This window comes from Acipenser ruthenus, chromosome 7 (assembly GCF_902713425.1).
Source record: "Acipenser ruthenus chromosome 7, fAciRut3.2 maternal haplotype, whole genome shotgun sequence".
Taxonomy (NCBI): Eukaryota; Metazoa; Chordata; class Actinopteri; order Acipenseriformes; family Acipenseridae; genus Acipenser; species Acipenser ruthenus.
Window position 1 is genome coordinate 56,283,182 of NC_081195.1, and position 20,230 is coordinate 56,303,411.

General features: G+C 39.2%; 2 protein-coding genes and 2 long non-coding RNA genes across 5 annotated transcripts; 3 read left to right on the plus strand and 1 right to left on the minus strand.

The window, feature by feature from the left end:
- The first annotated feature begins 566 nt into the window (after positions 1 to 566).
- LOC117414877 (uncharacterized) lies at positions 567 to 4,547 on the plus strand. The gene is made up of 2 exons (XM_034024711.3): positions 567 to 2,615; positions 2,836 to 4,547. The coding sequence occupies exons 1-2, from the start codon at positions 2,375 to 2,377 to the stop codon at positions 3,195 to 3,197; spliced, it is 603 nt and encodes a 200-aa protein (XP_033880602.1). The 5' UTR covers positions 567 to 2,374; the 3' UTR covers positions 3,198 to 4,547.
- Positions 2,484 to 9,768, minus strand: LOC131737546 (uncharacterized). Its single transcript, XR_009329191.1, has 3 exons — positions 9,034 to 9,768; positions 4,625 to 4,863; positions 2,484 to 2,594 (listed from the first exon to the last, which is right to left on the minus strand). It is a non-coding gene; the product is annotated as an uncharacterized LOC131737546 (long non-coding RNA).
- LOC117414878 (uncharacterized) lies at positions 5,967 to 8,220 on the plus strand. The gene is made up of 2 exons (XR_004546313.3): positions 5,967 to 6,216; positions 6,896 to 8,220. It is a non-coding gene; the product is annotated as an uncharacterized LOC117414878 (long non-coding RNA).
- A 47-nt stretch (positions 9,769 to 9,815) lies between the features above and the next one.
- LOC117416253 (transmembrane protein 53) lies at positions 9,816 to 19,932 on the plus strand. Of its 2 annotated transcripts, none has more exons than XM_059027339.1 (3): positions 9,816 to 10,107; positions 17,776 to 18,272; positions 19,192 to 19,932. In XM_059027339.1, exons 1-3 carry the CDS (start codon positions 9,953 to 9,955, stop codon positions 19,551 to 19,553), a joined length of 1,014 nt encoding a protein of 337 aa, XP_058883322.1. In that variant the 5' UTR covers positions 9,816 to 9,952; the 3' UTR covers positions 19,554 to 19,932. The 2 variants fall into 2 exon arrangements, with proteins under 2 accessions (XP_058883322.1, XP_033883248.1); XM_034027357.3 differs by lacking the exon at positions 9,816 to 10,107 and adding an exon at positions 14,620 to 15,233.
- Positions 19,933 to 20,230: the final 298 nt, after the last annotated feature.

Genomic DNA, 20,230 nt, shown 5'->3' on the forward strand with positions numbered 1-20,230 from the left:
TTGCTTACGATTGTAAGTCGCCCTGGATAAGGGCGTCTGCTAAGAAATAAATAATAATAATAATAATAGTAGAGGGGTGTATGCACTGGCATGATTTTTATTGTACTTTGCAACTGCTCTTCTCTGTAATGTTTGCATGGATAAGCTCTGTGGACTTTGCTTTGTTTCAATAAAACGGGACAATAATATTATTTAGCAAGGTAAAGCAATCCGTGCGCTTCCACCAGGGCTCTAAATTGGTAACAAAAAGGGCAAGGCCGAAATGGCCTTCAGTTCAATAAATTTGTAGAGGGCACCAAGGCCACTAAACTAAAGTCAAGGCCAAAGTGTAGTATGTTGTGTAATTTTGCTTAGGATTCATATATAAAGCTAATTATTTTGCATGGGTTGTATAGGGAATTGGTGACCGCACCTTTAATTGTGACCACTTGTATGGGAAATGGCGTGCTGCAGCTGGCATGCTCAGTGTAGTGGAGTCCTGGTCTGAGAGCATGTAACACAGCCAGATCTTATGTTTTTTTTGTTACTGTACATGTAACCATTTGTTGTTTCAGTAAAAAATAAAAACAAGTTTTAGTGTGTTTGTTCTGTTATTTATGATATTAAATATGTCACAGTAAACACAGTATCATATGTTTTAGGTACAGTAGTCTCTGTGTATAGGAACACCTCAGAGAACACTTCACCTAGGTGAACACCCTTGCAGTGAAAATTATTTTTCACATCCGCCTAAAGGAACAGGAACTTCGCGTAAAAGAACTTTGATTCGTTCACAACGGATACAGTACTGTTTTGTAACCTGATAACTCATCATCATCAAACTTATCAAAAACGACTTGTCATCACGAGAGTGTCTCGAGGCACACTTGTTTGTTAATCTTTTCAGAACCGCTGCCTTATCATTGCCTCGTTCTGTATTCTGATTTCCACGAGCGCACCTCATCACTACAAAATGGCATGTAAACAAATGGCGAAACGTGGCGCTATTTCTTACTACAAAAAGTTGGAAATTGTTCAAGCTCTTGAAAAAAACCTGAATCAGACACAAATCGCTGAACAACTTGGTGTTTCCTGTTCTGGTAAGTTGCTTCACCATTCTGTTAAATAATGTGTATGTCTTGTATATTGCTGCTGAATTTTTTTAATGTGCGTGGGGGTGCTGTGTCAATTTAGTTTGACAGTTTATTAATGTTAGTTTGTCTGTTACTTTAATATTACAGTTTATTAACATACACTTGCCTATTGTTTTTCTTTTACTTATTCAGTTCATTTCATATGTTGATGCACGAGCGTCATGACAAGTAATACATATTTATTCATTGATTGATATTGTGTCTGGTGGCTAATTCCGTCTTGGAGAACACTTCGGCTATAAGAACATGTCGCTTGCTTCCCAGGGGATGTTCTATTAGTCGAAGACAGTGGCGTAGCTAGGATTTTGTTTCGGGGATGGATGGAGATTTTTTTGATGATGGTCAATAACACTGCATTGGTGTAGCAAGGATTTCGTTCCGGAGGAGGGGGGAGGTGTTGCTGGTGGCGAATCACGTGGATTACGTTTGACGGGGGCGACAGTTTCGTTGATAGATCGAGATTTTTCCTCATGGCTGATGTTTTATTGTCCCACGTAGCTGAATAATTAATTTTGGGGGTGGGGAGACTACTGTATTTTCAAACTATTCCTTTTCATTATCACAATCTGAAAGCTAATGAATGGCAGTTTTCTAATGCAATTAAGTAAGCTTCAGTACATTTATTTTTTAATTCGCAATTTAAAAAAAAATAATAATTCTGGAGTACACTTCATAATTATAGTCCCAAGTATTTGCGTTCTGCTGTCACTGTTCTTAATGGTCTTAAAACTAGCATCACATTTGCTGTTTTTCAATATGGTGACATCTTAAATTACCGTGCCTGCTTCTTTGTAACCAAATCTATCTAGGTTAGACGTGCTGTTAAAGGTGCAACAAATCTGTTTGTGTTAACTCAAAACTTCATTTAGACACCCTATGATTTGAGTGCGTAAGACAACACTGGTTTATTGGAGTTCACAAAGATAACTTTTTTCAGCTTCACACGGTAACCGTTTCTCTAAACTTTTTTTTCTTTAATTGACGTTTTGCTGCGTCTCAGCCCTTCATTTTAATATATTTTTTTACGTTTTCAGGGCATTTTGTTAATGGCACATGTGTTTTTGTTTTTCGTTCTTGTTCTAAATTGTTTTTAATGCAACGTTTCATTTTAAGATAATGTACTTGCACACTTTTGGTCACCATCAGCTGCTGCATGAACCTGTGGTTACCGTATTCTGCTGGTGTTAAAACACCACCTCAGGACTTGCAGGCATTTGTGTTCGATCAGATTGCTATCAATCATGCTATCGTTCCTCTCTTGCTTCAGTTTAAAACATGCGATATGCTGGCTTTTTTTTTTCCTTTGCCGACCAACGTCCCGCCCACTGCTGCTTCATGCCTTCTCCATTGGAGGATACACCTTCTCTCAGATGATGGTGCACATCTCCAAGAATGCTCAGCAATACAAGAGCGTGACTGACAGGATCAAGGGTCAGATCTATGACAGCCTCGTCATAGGCTCTGTGGAGAAAATGGTAGAAGGTGAGTTTGTGATGTTGAACAGACAGTGCTTTGTAATAATTTGAATGCCACAATTATAGCATGGTACAGCAATTACTCCAAAATGACTGAAAGGATTTTTTCTGTTAAAGTGGTGATGATCTCATAATTATGTCTTACTAGGGGTTGATTTGTTTGCTGTATTTATTATTATTATTATTATTATATATTATTATTATTAAATATTGTATTTTCTTTCCAGGAGTCAGTAAAATATTCTCCCATAGACTGCAAGGATTAGTGCGGTGGAGCGCTTTGTTCTATTTCAGAGCTTTTGGGGGCTATACAGTGGATTACTACAATGCTGCCTTGAATGTCTACTGGAATAACCCGCTCCAGATCCCAGCCTTGTTCTTTTACTGTGAAAATGATCCAGTATGTGATCACAAAGAGGTAGATAGATTGATAAAATGCTGGCAGCAGAAGGGGATTACAGTCATGGAGAAAACCGGGAAAGACTCGCTTCATGCAGGGCACCTTCGACAGCACCCACAGGAGTACCTGACGACACTGCATCGGTTTCTGCAGTCCCTCAACATGGCACCGCTGAAGGCTAAGATGTGAAAGACACTGTTTTCCAGTGTCTGTATCCAGGAAATACTCCATGAGCTGACTACATAGTGTAGAAACAGGATTATTTTTAGAGAGTAGTCGATTTTAGTGATTGTATTCATATTGTAGTGATTATTTATTTTAATGAAAAAAATACTGTTTCTGCTAAAAAGGAAAAACACCATTGTCACACAGTAGTTGTGTTCCTCTTTCTTCCAGTATACTAACTGGCATGCTCAGGTCTGCTCCCCCTGAGCAGCTCAGAGGGCTACAGAGCAGATTTCATCAGTGATCAGAGTGGAGAAAAATTCTCGCTCTGAGACGCTCAGTTACTTAACGCACCCACTGTTCCAATCAGAATATAGCCCCTTTCATATTGGCACAAGACACAAAGTACTATTAAAAAGCAGACTTAACATGTTTGGTAGTTAAAAAGGAGTCTTATGATGATGACTCAAGCTGCATCCACACTGGCCGCGAGTGAATAATTTAGAAGTCACTGCAATCAAATGGGAGTATCCACACCAGCGAGCGATGCCGCTTTGAGAAAACCTGTTTTTTTTTTTTCGTTGCGTGAGTAGAATGTACTGACCAGTCAGAAGCAAGGTTAACACCCTTGAAGCATGTCAAACACACTCCTCAAAACACGTCACGCCTGAAAACAAGTGAATCATTTTATGTAGTACCAGTAGTCGTGGCTTGCAGGTGGTGCATTTAGCAGCACCTAGACATTTTCTTTCCGATCATGCAAGTTGCATAAAAATCGGTTTATTAATAAGCAAAAATAAATTGGACCATACATACAGCATTTAAATGAAAACTGCACTTTTGCTGGCTTTTAAAAATGACACAAAAGGTCCCGCATTCATATAACTTAAACATGTGACCTAATTTTAAGCTATGCCTTTTGGGTTTGTTTGCTTTTATGATAAATAACGTTTTGTTCACTAAATTGTTCTGTGGCACACATCTGTGACAAGAATGTCTTTACATATGCATAAAGTGAACATATGCATAAAGAGATTCACCAAACAAACAAAAATACTATCGAGGTCCTACTATTGTATACATTGTAAAACAAAGCCAGCAACACGTTTGTATTCTATATGACACATCCCAACATTACCAAGCTCATAGTTTGATTATGAGCCATATCTGTTCACTGGACTGTTTTAAAAGGAAAAACTAAATAAAAGTCTTGTGTCTTGCCTTGGCACACAACCTTGTTCTGTGTATAATTATTCATAAGTAAATGAAGTCAGAGACGGCTCAAACACTCACCCATGATCTGATGCATCACAGTTTTCAATAGCATTTACGATAAAGTAGAAAAATTGATTTGCAGAACGGCATCAGTAGTAATACAAGGTAAGTGGTGACTTGTGCATAATATCACGGATAATAATAATAATAATGATAATAATAATAATAATAATGACCGTGGAGAGTGAGACTAGTCACTTTCTGTGGTCCAGGTGGGGGTTGGACCATGGTGCCCAGGTGTTGGAGTTGCTGCAGAGTGACAGTTTTGTGTCCCGCCCACTGCTGCTTCATGCCTTCTCCATTGGAGGATTCACCTTCGCCCAGCTAATGGTGCACACCTCCATGAATGCTCAGCAGTACAAGAGCGTGACTGACAGGATCAAGGGTCAGATCTATGGCAGCCTTGTCATAGGCACTGTTGAGAGAATGGCAGAAGGAGGGGTTTCATATATGATACATGCTAAGTTAATACCAGTATGTCAGTAACATACATCTCCTGCCACAACTGTTGTCACAATTAGAGCTATCTGTACAAACAGAAACATTGATGAACATGACCCTTATCAACAGTATGAATACTATAGAATAAGGAATGGCAATGAACAGTTTAATGAAAATGTTATGTAAAATGTAAGTGACATACAGACAGACACCTCCATATATCACCAGAATCCTAAATGATCAATTAATTATGACATAAAGATATACCCTCCCTATACCCCCAGAATCCGATATTCTCAATAACTTATGATGAGTAATGCTAATATCAAGTTTCATGACAATTAGTTAAGTAGATGCAGATATATGGAAAATGATGACTTGCAGTTTGACAGGTGTCTAGACAGGCAGATAAAACAACTGTAGGTTGTATAGACGTTGTCATCACAAATATATTGCAAATGTCGTGGATATTGTATATTTTAACGGAAAGCTAAATTGAATTAACTTTACTCTAATTTGTCTAGCGATAACAATCAATCTAACACCTTGAATGCACCAGGCACTCAGGAAACAAAAAGCTAATCAAACCCGTCTCTACGATTGAATTACCCAGTCTAGTGAGAGAAAGGTGGTTTAACACAGAGCCTGAAAGAAAGAGAAAAATGACCAGTAGTTTAAAATTAGCTTAAAGAAAACAAGAGATTTAAGACAAATTTCACATCATACTGATTTAACTCATTACAAGTACAAGATGCAAGCGTTTTTATTCTTAAATTGCCTAACAAGCATAGAATAACACAGGTAGTAAATCCCTAAGAGAATTAACCAAAGTCGCAACCAGACATACTTAGTGTCTAAAGAAATGTAATTTCTTATGATAAAAATAACGGGAATTCAGAATAAAAGCAGAATTATTTAGCAAAACTTATGCACGTTTTAAAAGTTTCCCCTTTCCAGATTATGACAATGAACTAATCAGACAGAGGAACGGGGGAGCAATCAATCAAGGTTTCAAGCCCATTCAGCTACAAACTAGCCAACCAGAGCAAGCAGCGGAAATTCAAATAATCTATTTGTTTGAAAAGTATAAAAGCCGACTGTAAACATTAGCTCATTGCCCTGACTGCTCCGCTGAGCCCTGATTGGAAACCTGCCTCCCTCTAAAGCCCTGACCACTCTGCTGAGCCACCCCTCTGATCGCTGGATACCCAGTCCTCTGATCCCTGCTCGCTCAGATTCAAAGAAACTACAAGACTGCACCTGGAGTCCTCAGCTCTCAGTATTTATCCATCAAGGTCGGGGGCCCTGACATTCAGAGAAACACAAGGTAACAGAACGCTGAAAGTGACTGCTTTCCAGGCTAGGTAACAATAAAATATCTATTCAGGTATTGTGTGAGCCCTTGTTGAGTCAGTATGTACTAATATTTATTAGGTAAATTGTTGTTTGAAAACCTTAGTTCTTATTTTAATGTGACATTAATTGTGTAACTGTTTTGTGTGATTTTCAAACTTATTTTGTTGCATGCTTAATAAATACCATCTTTTTAAGAGATTCCCAATAATGAGTCATTTGCTCCTATTGAACAAACTCGATTTATGAACTTTGAACAGTCTGGAATGTGGTCTGTTTTTGGCTTGTTGTAACGTGTAAAGAGAGCGATATTAAAAACAGGTTTGTACATTATAATAGGACACTGTTTATTGTAGAGGTCCCACAGAGATCTTGAGAGCGTTACCCCAACAATCGAAGGTATCTCTTTATCCTCTACAGTTTTTGGCAGTCCCTTAATTTATTGCTTTTAAGAATATATTAACTGCCTACAATAGTGCCCACACAACCTTCAAATCTGTTTACTGTATGCAGTTTTTATCGGTTTATGAGAGTCTAAATTCCTTGCTGGAACACAATGCACCTGTTTATGCCTGTTGGGACTTACTGGTGCCAAGTCACAGGGTATTACAAGTTAGAGATTACAGGGTAATTGATTGTTTTTTTTCCCCCAGGAGTCCGCAAGATGTTCTTCCCAAGTTTGCAAGGCTTAGTGTAGTGGAGCACGCTGCTTTATTTCAGAGTTCTTGAAGGCTATACAGTGGATTACTACAATGCAGTCATTGAGGTATTTTGTAATTACCCGCTCCAGACCCCTGGCTTGTTCTTCACCAGTGAGAGTGATCCACTTAGTGACCACAGAGCTAGAGAGATTGCAGAAAAGGTGGCAGCAGCAGGGGATTACAGTCGTGTACAAAGCCTGGAAAGACTCGCGCCATGCAGGGCACCTTCGACAACACCCACAGGAGTACCTGGCGACGCTGCATCAGTTCCTGCAGTCCCTCAACATGTCTCCTAAAGGCAAAGCCTCTATCAGTCTCCAGGATCCCACTCCAGAAGCAGATAACCTAGAAGCAATACCTTTCCAAAGAGAATAATGAATCTGGAGCAAGAAATACATTTCAAGCTTACGGAGCTCCCTCGCCAACAAAATCCCTTTATATACCATTGTGTAGAACTCCGACAGAATAACTTGACCAGCCACAAGCTTTTCTTCACCTCCAGGGCTATCAGAGCCAACATTAACCAAGCAATGCCAAATAAATATTACAAAGCCACTAGTGCTGATTACTACTGGGAGTGGTGAACAAAAGACTTTTCTCAAGTTAAATGAATTTGAAATTATTATCATTGCTGAAAAGAGTCCAAACATCTAATGCATGTATTTCTTACTTCACTTTGTTTTAAACCTGTTGACCCAGACAGGTACTAGGTACATTATATACAGAAAAAAAACCCTAAATATATATTGTGATGGAGTGTACATTCCACAGCAATCTTGGTCAGCTGTGAGGCCGTGGCTGTAAGGAGTACACACTCCATCCAGGTAAAGGTTGAGCTAAAGCTTTCAAAGGAAAGTAAAATAATAAAATGTGAAGACAACATAAACTAACTGGCCAGCAAACAAACAGGGAAATAAAGTGTTGGGTTTTAAGGCCATGGGGAACAGACTGTTGTCTAGAGTATTTAGCAATTGGTCCTAATGGACTAATTGCTTGATTGCCCGGCACTTAAAACGGGTTAAGCTGAGAGAGAGAGAGAGAGATCCGTTTGGATTTGTTCAACTATTTTACACAACACGACGTCTAACCTGGTAAACGACAGCGAATTCTTTACAATATATATATATATATATATATATATATTTTTTTTTTTCTTTTAACCTGAAGAACTTCCAATTGAAACAGAAATAGCTTTGACAGCAACATACCATTTGAATTTATTGTATATGGAATTACATTTATAAAGCTGTTCTAAATATAGAGCACATGTAATAGGCCCAATTTGTTTTTACTTTATTGCTTTTTGTGCCAAAAACTGACTGTACAGCAAGAACTGGCTGTGACTGTTAGGGTTTGTTTTAGTTTTTTTGCCAGCAAGGACAGGGCTTCAGTTCTTAACCATTTGCATTGTACAATAAGAGAAACAAAGGCTGGCAGGTTGAGAACACAATTAGTTTTCCAGGACAAATACCATGAGCCAGACTAATTGTGTAAGTAAGCAATAAGGCATAACGGAGTGTGTGATATACTGTAATATCACCATTCCCCGGGTGTGTTGCAAGCCACGATAGTTCCATATAATTAAATAAATAAATAAATAAATTTCATTCAAAAATGAAAAAAACAAAACAATTTATAGATGTTAAATTGAACATTGCCATTGAAAATACAGTTTTTCTGTATTTGATTTGTTATTCTTCTTGTAATTCTTGGTTTGTTAATTACATTTTAAAGTAAAATATTATTTATTATTTAACTATCTTCATTATGTCACAGCACAAATGAGTCACAAAGACCCTTCCTCACAAGACCTGCAACAGTATGCAGCACAAAGGAATATCCACTAGAAAGTGTCCTGAGGGCACCAGATGATTTTCAATGGTTGTGTTTAGGGTTAGGTATTGGGTTAGGGTTAGGTTTTAGGGCTGGGGTTGCTTAAGGTTATGGTTGGGGTTGGGTTAGGGCAGCGTTCCCCACTAAAATAGTGTGGAGGGCCACATAAGTAACTCTGCAATCATTGGCGGGCCACATAGACATATTATAAACCCCTTATCCCCAAACATTAAAAATGGAATAGGTTTTTAACTTACCTTTACTCGTTGGAACTTGGAAACGAGTGAACTTGCTTGTAATATTCTGATAACGTGGTTCGTAGGAGATAGTTGCGGCTCGCAAACAATGTTGCAGGCGGTCGTGCCTCAGTCTGTCACGGTGCTTGTTCTTTATTGAGTTCATTGCCGAAAAGCTGGCTTCGCACACATATGTGCTACCAGACACGGACAATCCCTTTAAAAGCACAGGATACCAATGTAGATATTTTTCTTGAGGAACTTTAAACCAGAATTCAGGCACGGAGCATGTCAAATGTATCTCTTGCATGTCAAAGTCATCTTACAGTTCCAAAAGTTCAGAGTCTGAATTGGCAGTTGCTGCCCCCATTTGTGCCAGTTTAGTAGAGGTGGCTCTCACTGCTACAACAAAAGGATTTTGCAAAAAATGAAACAAAACCTTCCTATTGCAAAAGTCACCAAATCGTGCTTCAAACCTCTCCCTCAGCTGAGTCACTGTGGCAATGTGCCCCGCCCGTGTGTATTTTTGTGTTTTATGTTGTATGCAGTGTGTAAATTATGGTGTTTATGTATAAAGTGCACAGATTATAATGTGGGTTATGAGCACAGGTGATATAAAGTGTAATTTGCAGTTAGACACGAGGATGGCACAAATCACTTCACGTGCAAATTAAAAGGGTATTTGTATGGAAGCATGGGAAGGGCACAAATTAGTTCACATGCAGATGTACCGAGATTCCAATTGAATGATTGATTAGCAATCAAGTCTCAGTACAGCTGCATCAAAGGGGCACGTTTTCACTCATTCGGGGTTGTGTGTTTGGTGAGTGGAAAACGGGTGGAGTTAGGTGATTTAAAAATATAAAAGATAACAATTGCTATTGCGCGCTGGAGGCACCAGCGCTGTACTTGTTTTTGAGTTCATCCACATTTGTTATGTATGTCTCTTTATTTTGGTGTAAAGTGCCGTGTCCTGTGTTTTGTTCAAACTGTTTATTTTCTTTTCGTTTACCATTTCACCGTCCTGTCTGTGTTTCCTTTCCTGGGTCTGACGTCGCCACTCAGCCAGCCTTGTGACAGTCACAAATACGTCAGGTCTGTAGTGATCCTTCAGCTCAGGTTGTTCAGTGGTGATGCACGCAAGTTTGGGGAAATGCTGTGTGAACTCTGTGCTTTGCAACGAATCTCACTGTGCAGAATGATGTTGTAATACTCTGCATCGTAGTGACTGAGAAACTCGCGGAAGAGGCGGTGGTTTAAGGCTCGTGCACGCAGGTAGTTTACTGTTTTCACAACAAGATCCATGACTTGAGAGAGTTCCCCTTCTTTTATCTTTGCAACCAGAGCCTCTTGGTGAATTATGCAATGGTATGATATAAACTTTCCAACACCTTTGGCTCGTCTGAGCAGTGACACTGTACCATTTTCACATCCAATCATTGAAGGCGCTCCGTCTGTACAAACTGAAACTAGCTTATCACATTGTACATTATGATTATCAAAAAAATCTGTCAGCTTCTCACATACATCTCGCCCCGTGTGGTCTTCAAGAGGTAGTAAACAGAGCATCTCCTCCCGAAACACACCATCTGACTCTTTTGGAAAGAAGCTGTGCAATATTTCGGACATCGGTTGTTTCATCCAGTGCTATACTGAAGCAAGGCGCCTCGTTCAAGTCAGTTATCAGCTGTTCAAATACATCAGAACCAGGAACTCTGCATCGCCTTGTAGCTGTACTGTCCGATAGCTGCAAGAAACTGATCTCTTTCAGTATTTTTTCTGTTTGGAAAGTTATCGTAAAGAATTTTAGCAGATTCAATGAAGCACTCCTTCATGATTTCCGCGTCACTCAAAACTTTCTTATGTTTGAGTAAAATCCATATAATTCGAAAAGACGCTTCAGTAACTACCGATTCCTGCCCAGTTTCCTGAGTTAACAACTGCTCCTGGTAATTCAGGGGTGTTTTCAGTTTCTTTACTTGCTCTTTTCTAATTATAGATCTCGTCGGAAAGCAGACTGAATAATCGCTGTGCATTGTTTTAAAATGCCTTTCCAGATTGCTCTGTTTCATGACTGACAAATAGGACAGATGGGTTGATTTTTTAACTCGTTAAAAAAAAAAACTCGTCTTCCCAGACAGAGTTAAATTTTCTGTATTTAAGAGAATCCTTTTTATTAGGCCTACTCCTCACACATGTGTGCCTTACTTGTGTCGGTTGAATGTGACGACCAGAGTTGGCAACCTGATTCAGCAGGATACAGTCATTTTGTTGAAGCCAGGTTACCGTCAGACAGGGAAAATCAAGGTTACTGTCAATAATAAACTCACTCAGTAACAGCTCCTTATTATTTAAGGAACGAGTATTAAATATGGCAATTTTAAATGGTCTGAGTGAAAGCTAGTTTGAAATGTTAAGAAAAGTCTTGTTTTTCGCTATTTGGCGAAAAGTCGACACCAACACATGAGGCAGAAACATTTTGTCGACGAAACCATATGGTAGAAACATTTGTTGTTGATGAAGTTGAAAACCAGCGCCCCAAACTACGATGCAGATATCTTGGTCTGCGGTTCATCAGATATTCATCACAAATTTTGACAGAGAACAAAGATGATTGAACTGTCACAGCTTTAAGAGTACTGTAGAAGCATTATCAATTTATCCCAGTCAACCCAAGAATAAAAAGTCATGTACAATTTATAGCATAAGACAGTGAACCAAGTCAATATGCTGATCAAGATAAATGAAGGCTGCTCGCTAGACCAGGCGAGTTTATAGGCAATTGGCAGTTCACAACCCTGGGACGTAACAGGCAAAGCCACCGCTGATGAAAGGCAGACAGGTACAGGGGGAGACAGCAGCACAGTGCTCACACCAAGAAAGCACCTGGTCTGTAAACAGGCAGCACTCTCTCCAGGCCAGGCAGGGGTAGCAGCAACTCGCAGCAGATTGTTGGAGAAGCGGCAGCTAAACACGCCAGCGTCCTCTCTCTGCCAAAATTCCTCTGCCAATACTCATTGGTGTCCGATTTAGTAATTTGCCTCCTTTTGAAAAGAAGTGCCGACCCATTGTGATATGCTGTAATATCAACATCCCCACGTGACCTGTTTTGACCAATCAGAATAGAGTACTTTAAATACCCATTTTATAATTAGTGATTAATTGCTATTATGTAATTGTAATTCTGGTTGAACCTTGGCACACCTGTGTAACTGTAGTTGTAACTGTATCTGTAATTAAACCATATAATTGATAAATTACAGTTCAATTACACTCCTTTCCAAGCTTAATCATTCACAGTTCCATATTGTGGGCAATCATTATTCTGTTATATACAACCACTTTTAGTGATCCCATTTGTTTGAAAATGGTGTTTCTGTATTTGTATGTGTGATTATTGCTTGGTTATTTAGAATACATGGAGTAAACATGTTAATATGCGTTGATTGTAACAGTAATTGTAATTTAACAACGTATCATTATAATTGTAATTGTAATTTTAGCAAACTGCTGCTGTAATTGCAATTATAATTATAACTGACCCCAGGTCTGCTCTATTGCACTGAGCAAATGGGTCTTGGTTTCAGTTCAACTCCTCCTACATGGCACAAGGCGGCCCCAGCTCAAAGGAGGAAGCTGGTAGTCAACGAGGTGCAAAAGCAGGAGGAGAGGATGAGGTGTATAAAGGCCATTTCCCAGGCCAAGCAGGGAGAATGGATGAGATGGGAGAGTGTGGAACAACGCAAGATTGGCTGGAAAGACCTATGGTCAATGGAACAGAGCAGGATCAGTTTCCTCATCAGGTCAACATATGATGTTCTCCCATCACCACAGAACCTAAACCTCTGGGTAGGAGAGGATCCCTCATGTCCTTTGTGTTCATCACCTGCAACATTAAGGCACATTTTGACAGGATGTAAGGTGGCTCTTAGCCAAGGACGGTTTACTTGGCGCCATGACCAGGTGCTGCGATGTTTGGCCTTAGCATTGGAAGACAAGCGTAACATGACCAATAAGTTGTCACCTGTTCCATCAAAACATTACACACAAAAGACAACATTCCTCCGCCCAGGAGAGCAACCACCAAGAAAAGGTGTTAAAACCAATTCTCGCCCAGGACAACTGGAAGCTGCTAGAGACTGGAAAATGCTGGCAGATGTTGGTCAACGGCTTATTTTTCCACCTGAGATTGCCACCACTAACCTTCGACCAGATATTGTCTTGTGGTCTGGATCAGCACGCCTTGTTCACCTGGTAGAGTTAACAGTGCCATGGGAGGATGCTGTAGATGAGGCGTATGAGAGGAAGAAACTGCGGTATGCTCAACTAGCCACTGAAGCGGAACAGCGAGGATGGAGAGTTCGGGTTTACCCAGTGGAAGTGGGTTGTCGAGGATTTGTGGCACACTCTACAACCCGGTTTCTCAGAGACGTCGGATTCAGTGGCCAAGAGTTGCGTCGCACAGTGAAGAACTTATCTGAAGCAGCAGAAAGGAGCAGCAACTGGCTGTGGTTGAGACGGAAAGATTCTGGCTGGGGACAGGTAAGTAAGCTGGGCTGAGTTGAGTGGGGGACGGAGGGGGGTGATGCTGGGACGCCAGAATCACCGTCGAGCCCTCTTGAGGTGTCGTGGGCTAGTCGACGAAACACTGAGGATGGAAGGTGCCCACTTGAAAACCCCAGAGATGTACCCTACTTAGCTCAATCCAGACGGTTGTCATGCTGATGCGCTGGGGAGGCCGCACTTTGGTTGATCCCCGGAGCCAGCATCGCAGCCGTTGTGTGTGCTGATGCGCCAGGGAGGCAAAATAAGCTGATCCCTGGAGCCAGCATTACACTTCAGCCATTAACACCAGACAGAAGGATATCTACATCATCATATGGAAGGAAACGTAAATGGATGGAGACACATATGGATCACATTAGTTTACTGTAAAGCTACGTCTTAGTTGGTGCTTATCTTGGCGAGAGCCGAGTTCAAATCAGCATGAAATTTTAACATCTACTCTCGTGTAATGGAAATCATTATTAATACCGCTTTTTTTATTATTATTTCTTCTCACAGAGAGTAATGGGGAGATGTAGTAAGTCATGTATTTGTTTTAAACACTGCAGTGTTTTATTTCATGATGTACTGTAAGTGCACATCTAAAGTTGGTTACTAAAACAAAAAAGAAAAAAGATACTGTATCTGGTACACCTGGTACCATCCTCAGTTAAGGTAGGCTTTCAGGTAATCTGTCAATACTTCACTGCCGAAGTCATTTAACCTGAGCAGTGTGTTTGGGGATCAAAGACTCTCACCAAAAGGATCACAAAGACATAGGAAGAGCAGGCATAACTACCTCAAAGTAAGGTTTGCACGGGGGTGCACTGGTAGATGACATAATCACACACAGAGACATTTGTACAGCGGTATCGGCGCTATTCTTTGGTGTGAGGGGTCCCGGGTTCGCGTCCGCCCTCCGCCTGTGTGGATTTCCTCGTCCTGTGTGATGCGCCTGCCTGCGGGAACCAGGATCGCTACAGACGGCCATGGGTGAATCACCTCTGAAATAGTGGCTCTGGGTAAACAGCTTAAAAAAATAATAAATAAAACTTTCTCGTTGCCATAGTGGCAGGGTCAAGGATAGTTCGGTTCCCATCAGGGAAAAAGTCTACAGGAATGGCGAGGGAGGGTAAATAAAATAAAATCAGACACTTATATTCATGATATTACGGTACAAATGGGCTGTGCTCTAAGTTTCATCATGTCAGGGATCATCTGTAAACTACTGTACGTTTAAGGTACTGTACAGTATTAAATTGGTTGTGAACAGTATAATTCGGCGGTACAGTAATCACGGATAATTAAGATCACATAAGCAGGCTGTGTGGTCCAGTGGTTAAAAAAAGGGCTTCTAACCCGGAGGTCCCCGCTTCAAATCCTACCTCAGCCACCGATTCATTGTGTGACCCTGAGCAAGTCACTTAACCTGATGGTGCAGCTGATGCAGATCACACACCCCTAGTCTCTGTGTAAGTCGCCTTGGATAAAGGCGTCTGCTAAATAAACAAATAGTAATAACAACGATTTTATCTAGCATCTACAATACATAGTGCTGGAGAGCCAATTGAATTGTTTTCTTCAAGGACATTTCAGAAAACTTTGGAAGACTTTGCTATACATCATAAGTCATTTTTTTGTAAGGCATTTACAACAAGGCGGGCAGCAGTGTGGTGGTACGTAATTTATTTCGTGTTTTTATAGGCAATATAAATCTCATATCCCATTCATTGGTGCATACAAAAACAAATATTAAAAACGTGAAAATTGACAGGATGCACCATGATTATATATATATATATATATATATATATATATATATATATATAATTACAAGGTGTGGTATGTGATAGTCATTGGTATGATTGACATATTAACGCATTGTTTCAGCCTTCGTTAGTTGCACGATATGTTATTACCTTAGATGTGCTACAGTAATATGGCTTCCAAAAACAGTCTGCCCTTTCGCATTAATCATTAAGGCGTTTTCTTTATGAAAATAAGTTTATATGACAAAAAAAAAAAAACTGAAAAAGGGTAAACATTCTTAAGTTGGAGCCCATCACACTGGGTGTTCTACATAGCCGTATATAAACGTTCTAGTATATTTGTATTTTTGTTTTAAAACATGCAGCATGGTACTACACTTGGTTAACAAAATCTCTGTTTACAAGCCAAACACCGTCTGCAGTGATTAACTTTTTCGAGTAAAGGGCTTTGAAAATCAGCCCTAATGTGTGGTTTATCTGAATTCTTTGTCATGTTAATTTCTGGTTAATAAACTAGCTAATGTGAGTCTTTCATACAGGATATTTATCCAATTTTGATAAATATTGAGTAATAAAATTACTCAAAATAAATTGTAAAATAAATTTTACAATTTATTTTGAGTAATTTTATTACAGACTTTAGTAATCTTTATGAGAACATTTTCTTTTTATGTTATTGACCTTGGTAGTAACAACTGCTCTCCACATACTGAAGTAGAAGTCTGTGTTCCATACTGAATGTATATATAAAATAATAATAATAATAAAAAAAACCTTGATGAACCTTTATCCCATTTTTCTTTCATAACTGTCAGTTTCTGTCTTTGAGTTGAGTATACTGCGAAAAGTCTACCAATACGTACAGAAAGTTAATATCCAGCAATGGGGATAACATCCATAACTTCATACTCATTCTTTCACTGAGGTAAAACTATATAATTAAATCAAAAAGGCAAGCCAGACATTTCAGGTAAAACCAATAAACCTGGGCCTTGGGTAGTACAACACGAGTTCTTGAGAGAATCTGAATCTAGGTTTCATTACAGTGAAAAGGTATTTCGTGGATTGGAAGAATTGCTACTGTTTATATTATTTAGATGAACTGTATATACATTGATATATACGGTATATTATACAAGTACCCATTTTAAAGACCTCAAAGGTCTCTTCCTCAATCTAACAGTTTCTAAAGAACAGTTTTAATCTAATAAATAGTATGAACTCTTCTAGAGCTCTGGCTTGTTATTGATTTGGCTAGATTGACCAGTTGCCTGAATTTTATGATAATATATGGGGAAATAGTTGTCCTTTTGCAGTAGGCATGTTGTTTGTTTTACATGTTCTGCAGTTTGTTTTTTTTACATTTTACAGTTTTTTGCTAGTCTCGAAAATAATCGTCAGTCAGTTAAACTCTCGCCAGCTCTCTGCAGAAAAAAATATTTCTAAAAAATAGGCAACTAAAAACTGAAAACCATTTGTTCTTGTTGAAGAAGGTTAACATTACAGGTGAAATCTCAAATAAAGATTTCACCTGCTTAAAACAGCAACATAGAAAGTGTTGATATCCAGTACTAATATTAGAGAACTGCACACAGCTGTCACAGTGGTTGTTATTTGATATTTTTTAAAAACAGCTATAAAAATAGCCATGATTAAAATGCCATTATATTGGTAATATATGCAGGTACTGTTAACTCTTAAGGTGACACAACTTTTGAGTGTTCTTTCAGCATTTTTACTCTTTGTAGGCATTGAGTGTCAGAACTGCATCTAGAGTGCAACAGGGTTAAAACCACAGGTCACAGTTAAAGGTCAATTTACAACGGAAAAGCCACATCATACATTTTGCTAAAACATGACACCAGAAGTCTTTACGTCAAATTGTTTTCAAGTGACAGGCTGTGGCAGGATAGCCACAGAGGGAAGACTCAGAGACAGAGAATGCAGTGAAACAAAAATACTTTAATTGACAAAAAACAAATAAACAGGCACAAGGGCCAAACAAAAGGTATAAACACTAAACAAAAGGTTACAAACAAAACACTGGAACAAAATAAATCAAATTAAACAAGCCAGCCCCTGGCTCTGTGGCTCTCCAAAACCAAACCACTCTAAACCACCCTCACAGACAAAGGGTTTCACATGCCTTTTATAGTCTGTGGCTGGAGCCCAATTAACCAATAATTAACAATTAACCACTTAAGGCTCCAGCCACATTCTCACATGTATTTTGCAGGGAGGAATTTAACCCCCTCCCTGCCAATCCAAAACAAACAAGAATTCTAATAAAACATAATGAAAACAACAAAATAATAACAATAATAACAACACAAATTATAGGGGCGAGCTGGCACCCCATCACACAGGCCTAGAACAGATGGTAGGCTGTCTAGTCATTAAATCCATGGTGCTGTTTCTCTGACAACTTATCGTATGCTTTACTTTCCAGAACCCCAATTCAACCACCGGCAATAAAAATGCAGAAAGCCACCATTACTAGTGGAATCACAGCCCAGAGGATTTCCAAAACCATCACATTTTACAAGAATGAATCTAAAGCAGCCTCCATGCTCCAACAGAATGGCCCCAAGCCTCTTCTGCTGCTTCTTCCCTGGCTGGGTTCTCAGCCGCACGCTGTGGACAAGTATCGTGAGATCTACTTCAGGCAGGGGTTTGACGTTCTGACCGTGGAGAGCAAGACCAGTCACTTCCTGTGGCCGAGGTGGGGGTTGGACTATGGCGCCCAGGTACTGGAGTTGCTGCAGAGTGACAACTTTGTGTCCCGCCCACTGCTGCTTCATGCCTTCTCCATTGGAGGATACACCTTCTCTCAGATGATGGTGCACATCTCCAAGAATGCTCAGCAATACAAGAGCGTGACTGACAGGATCAAGGGTCAGATCTATGACAGCCTCGTCATAGGCTCTGTGGAGAAAATGGCAACAGGTGTGATCAGAAAAAAACTTTTTAATCCTTAAATTATTCTTACGAGTCTGTCGTGATGAAATAAATAGTTTTAAAAAGTGTTATACTGTAATTGTGAAACTGATGTCGATGTTAGTTTCTTTAATAACAGTCTTGAATTTATCAAACTTTAAAAAAAAACTATCTTCCAATAACTTAATTGTTTAGGGTCATGTTAGTACATTTTAATGGTTTAGCTTTAGTAATACATATACTGAATGCTTACTGATATACGTAAACAGTGGATACAAACTGAATTAGTTCAGTGTTTACTGCGCTTGCTACTATTGATATTTATGAGATAACGTATAACAAACATTCTATTTTCATGGAATGGCTTAACTGACAAAAAACTATTTCAAAGGATGTTGTGTGTAATGGTGTAACGATAAACAAATGTCATGATAGGATACTTATCACGATGTGCCAGTCATGATGAGATATGTATTACAATACATGTGATGGTTCTGATTGGCTATTTGTATGACGCACAATAAGAGCAAATGATCAGTTAATGGACTATTATGTTAAAAGACAAAAATTAAATGAGTTAGGGAGAGTATGTATTTATACCAATTATAAAATACATGTATTTGTCATTCAATTACCATTTGATGAAATATAACAAGCTACTTTATGCTTTTGGTCTTGTATCACAATACATGCCTCTATTATGATAAGATATATCATGTAAAGAATGTATCCCGATTCCTCAATACACAATGAATGATTACACCCCTAGTTGTGTGCAGCACTGCCGTTCACCATACAGAAATAGTACAACTTACACCTGAATACATGCAGTTCATTATTAATCATATATGCATGTAAAATCTACATGCATTGGTAAACAATGAGCTGAACTAAGAACAGTTCATATTTTGTTTCTTCAATTTTACAGGAGTTGGAAAGATGGTGCTTCCGAATGTGGAAGGGTTACTGCGCAAGGGCACTCTGCTCTACTTCAGTGTCCTAAAGGGCTATACAGTGGATTACTACAATGTCGCCATTGGTATGTTTTGGAATAACCCACCACAGACTCCAGCCTTGTTCTTCTACTGTGAGAATGACCCACTCAGTGATCACAAGGAGGTAGAGAGATTGCTGAAAAGTTGGCACCTGCAGGGGATTAACGTGGTGGGGAAAGGCTGGAAAGATTCCCTGCATGCAGGGCACCTCCGAAAGCACCCCCAGGAGTACCTGGCGACACTGCACCAGTTCCTGCAGTCCCTCAACATGACACCACTGAAGGCTAAGATGTAAAAATGAATGTTACAAGCAATATCACATATATTGGATTACAAATAGTGTGTGACACAAAAAAACAAGACACCATCATAATAATTTAGAATGTTCAGGGTGAAGTTTCTGAAACCCCTTCCTATAAACCTTGGTCACGTGCTCACCTAAACAATGTGACCAAATACAGAACATAACAATGTGACCAAATACGAAACATAACAGTGACCAAATACGAAACATAACAGTGACCAAATACGAAACATAACAGTGACCAAATACGAAACATAACAACGTGAACAAATACGAAACATTACGTGAACAAATATGAAACATAACAACGTGACCAAATACGAAACATAACAATGTGACCAAATACGAAACATAACAACGTGAACAAATACGATAAATAACAATGTGACCAAATACGAAACATAACAAGGTGACCAAATACGAAACATAACAATGTGACCAAATACGATAAATAACAATGTGACCAAATACGAAACATAACACTGTGACCAAATACGAAACATAACAATGTGACCAAATACGAAACATAACGACGTGACCAAATACGAAACATAACAATGTGACCAAATACGAAACATAACGACGTGACCAAATACGAAACATAACAATGTGACCAAATACGAAACATAACAATGTGACCAAATACGAAGCATAACAATGTGACCAAA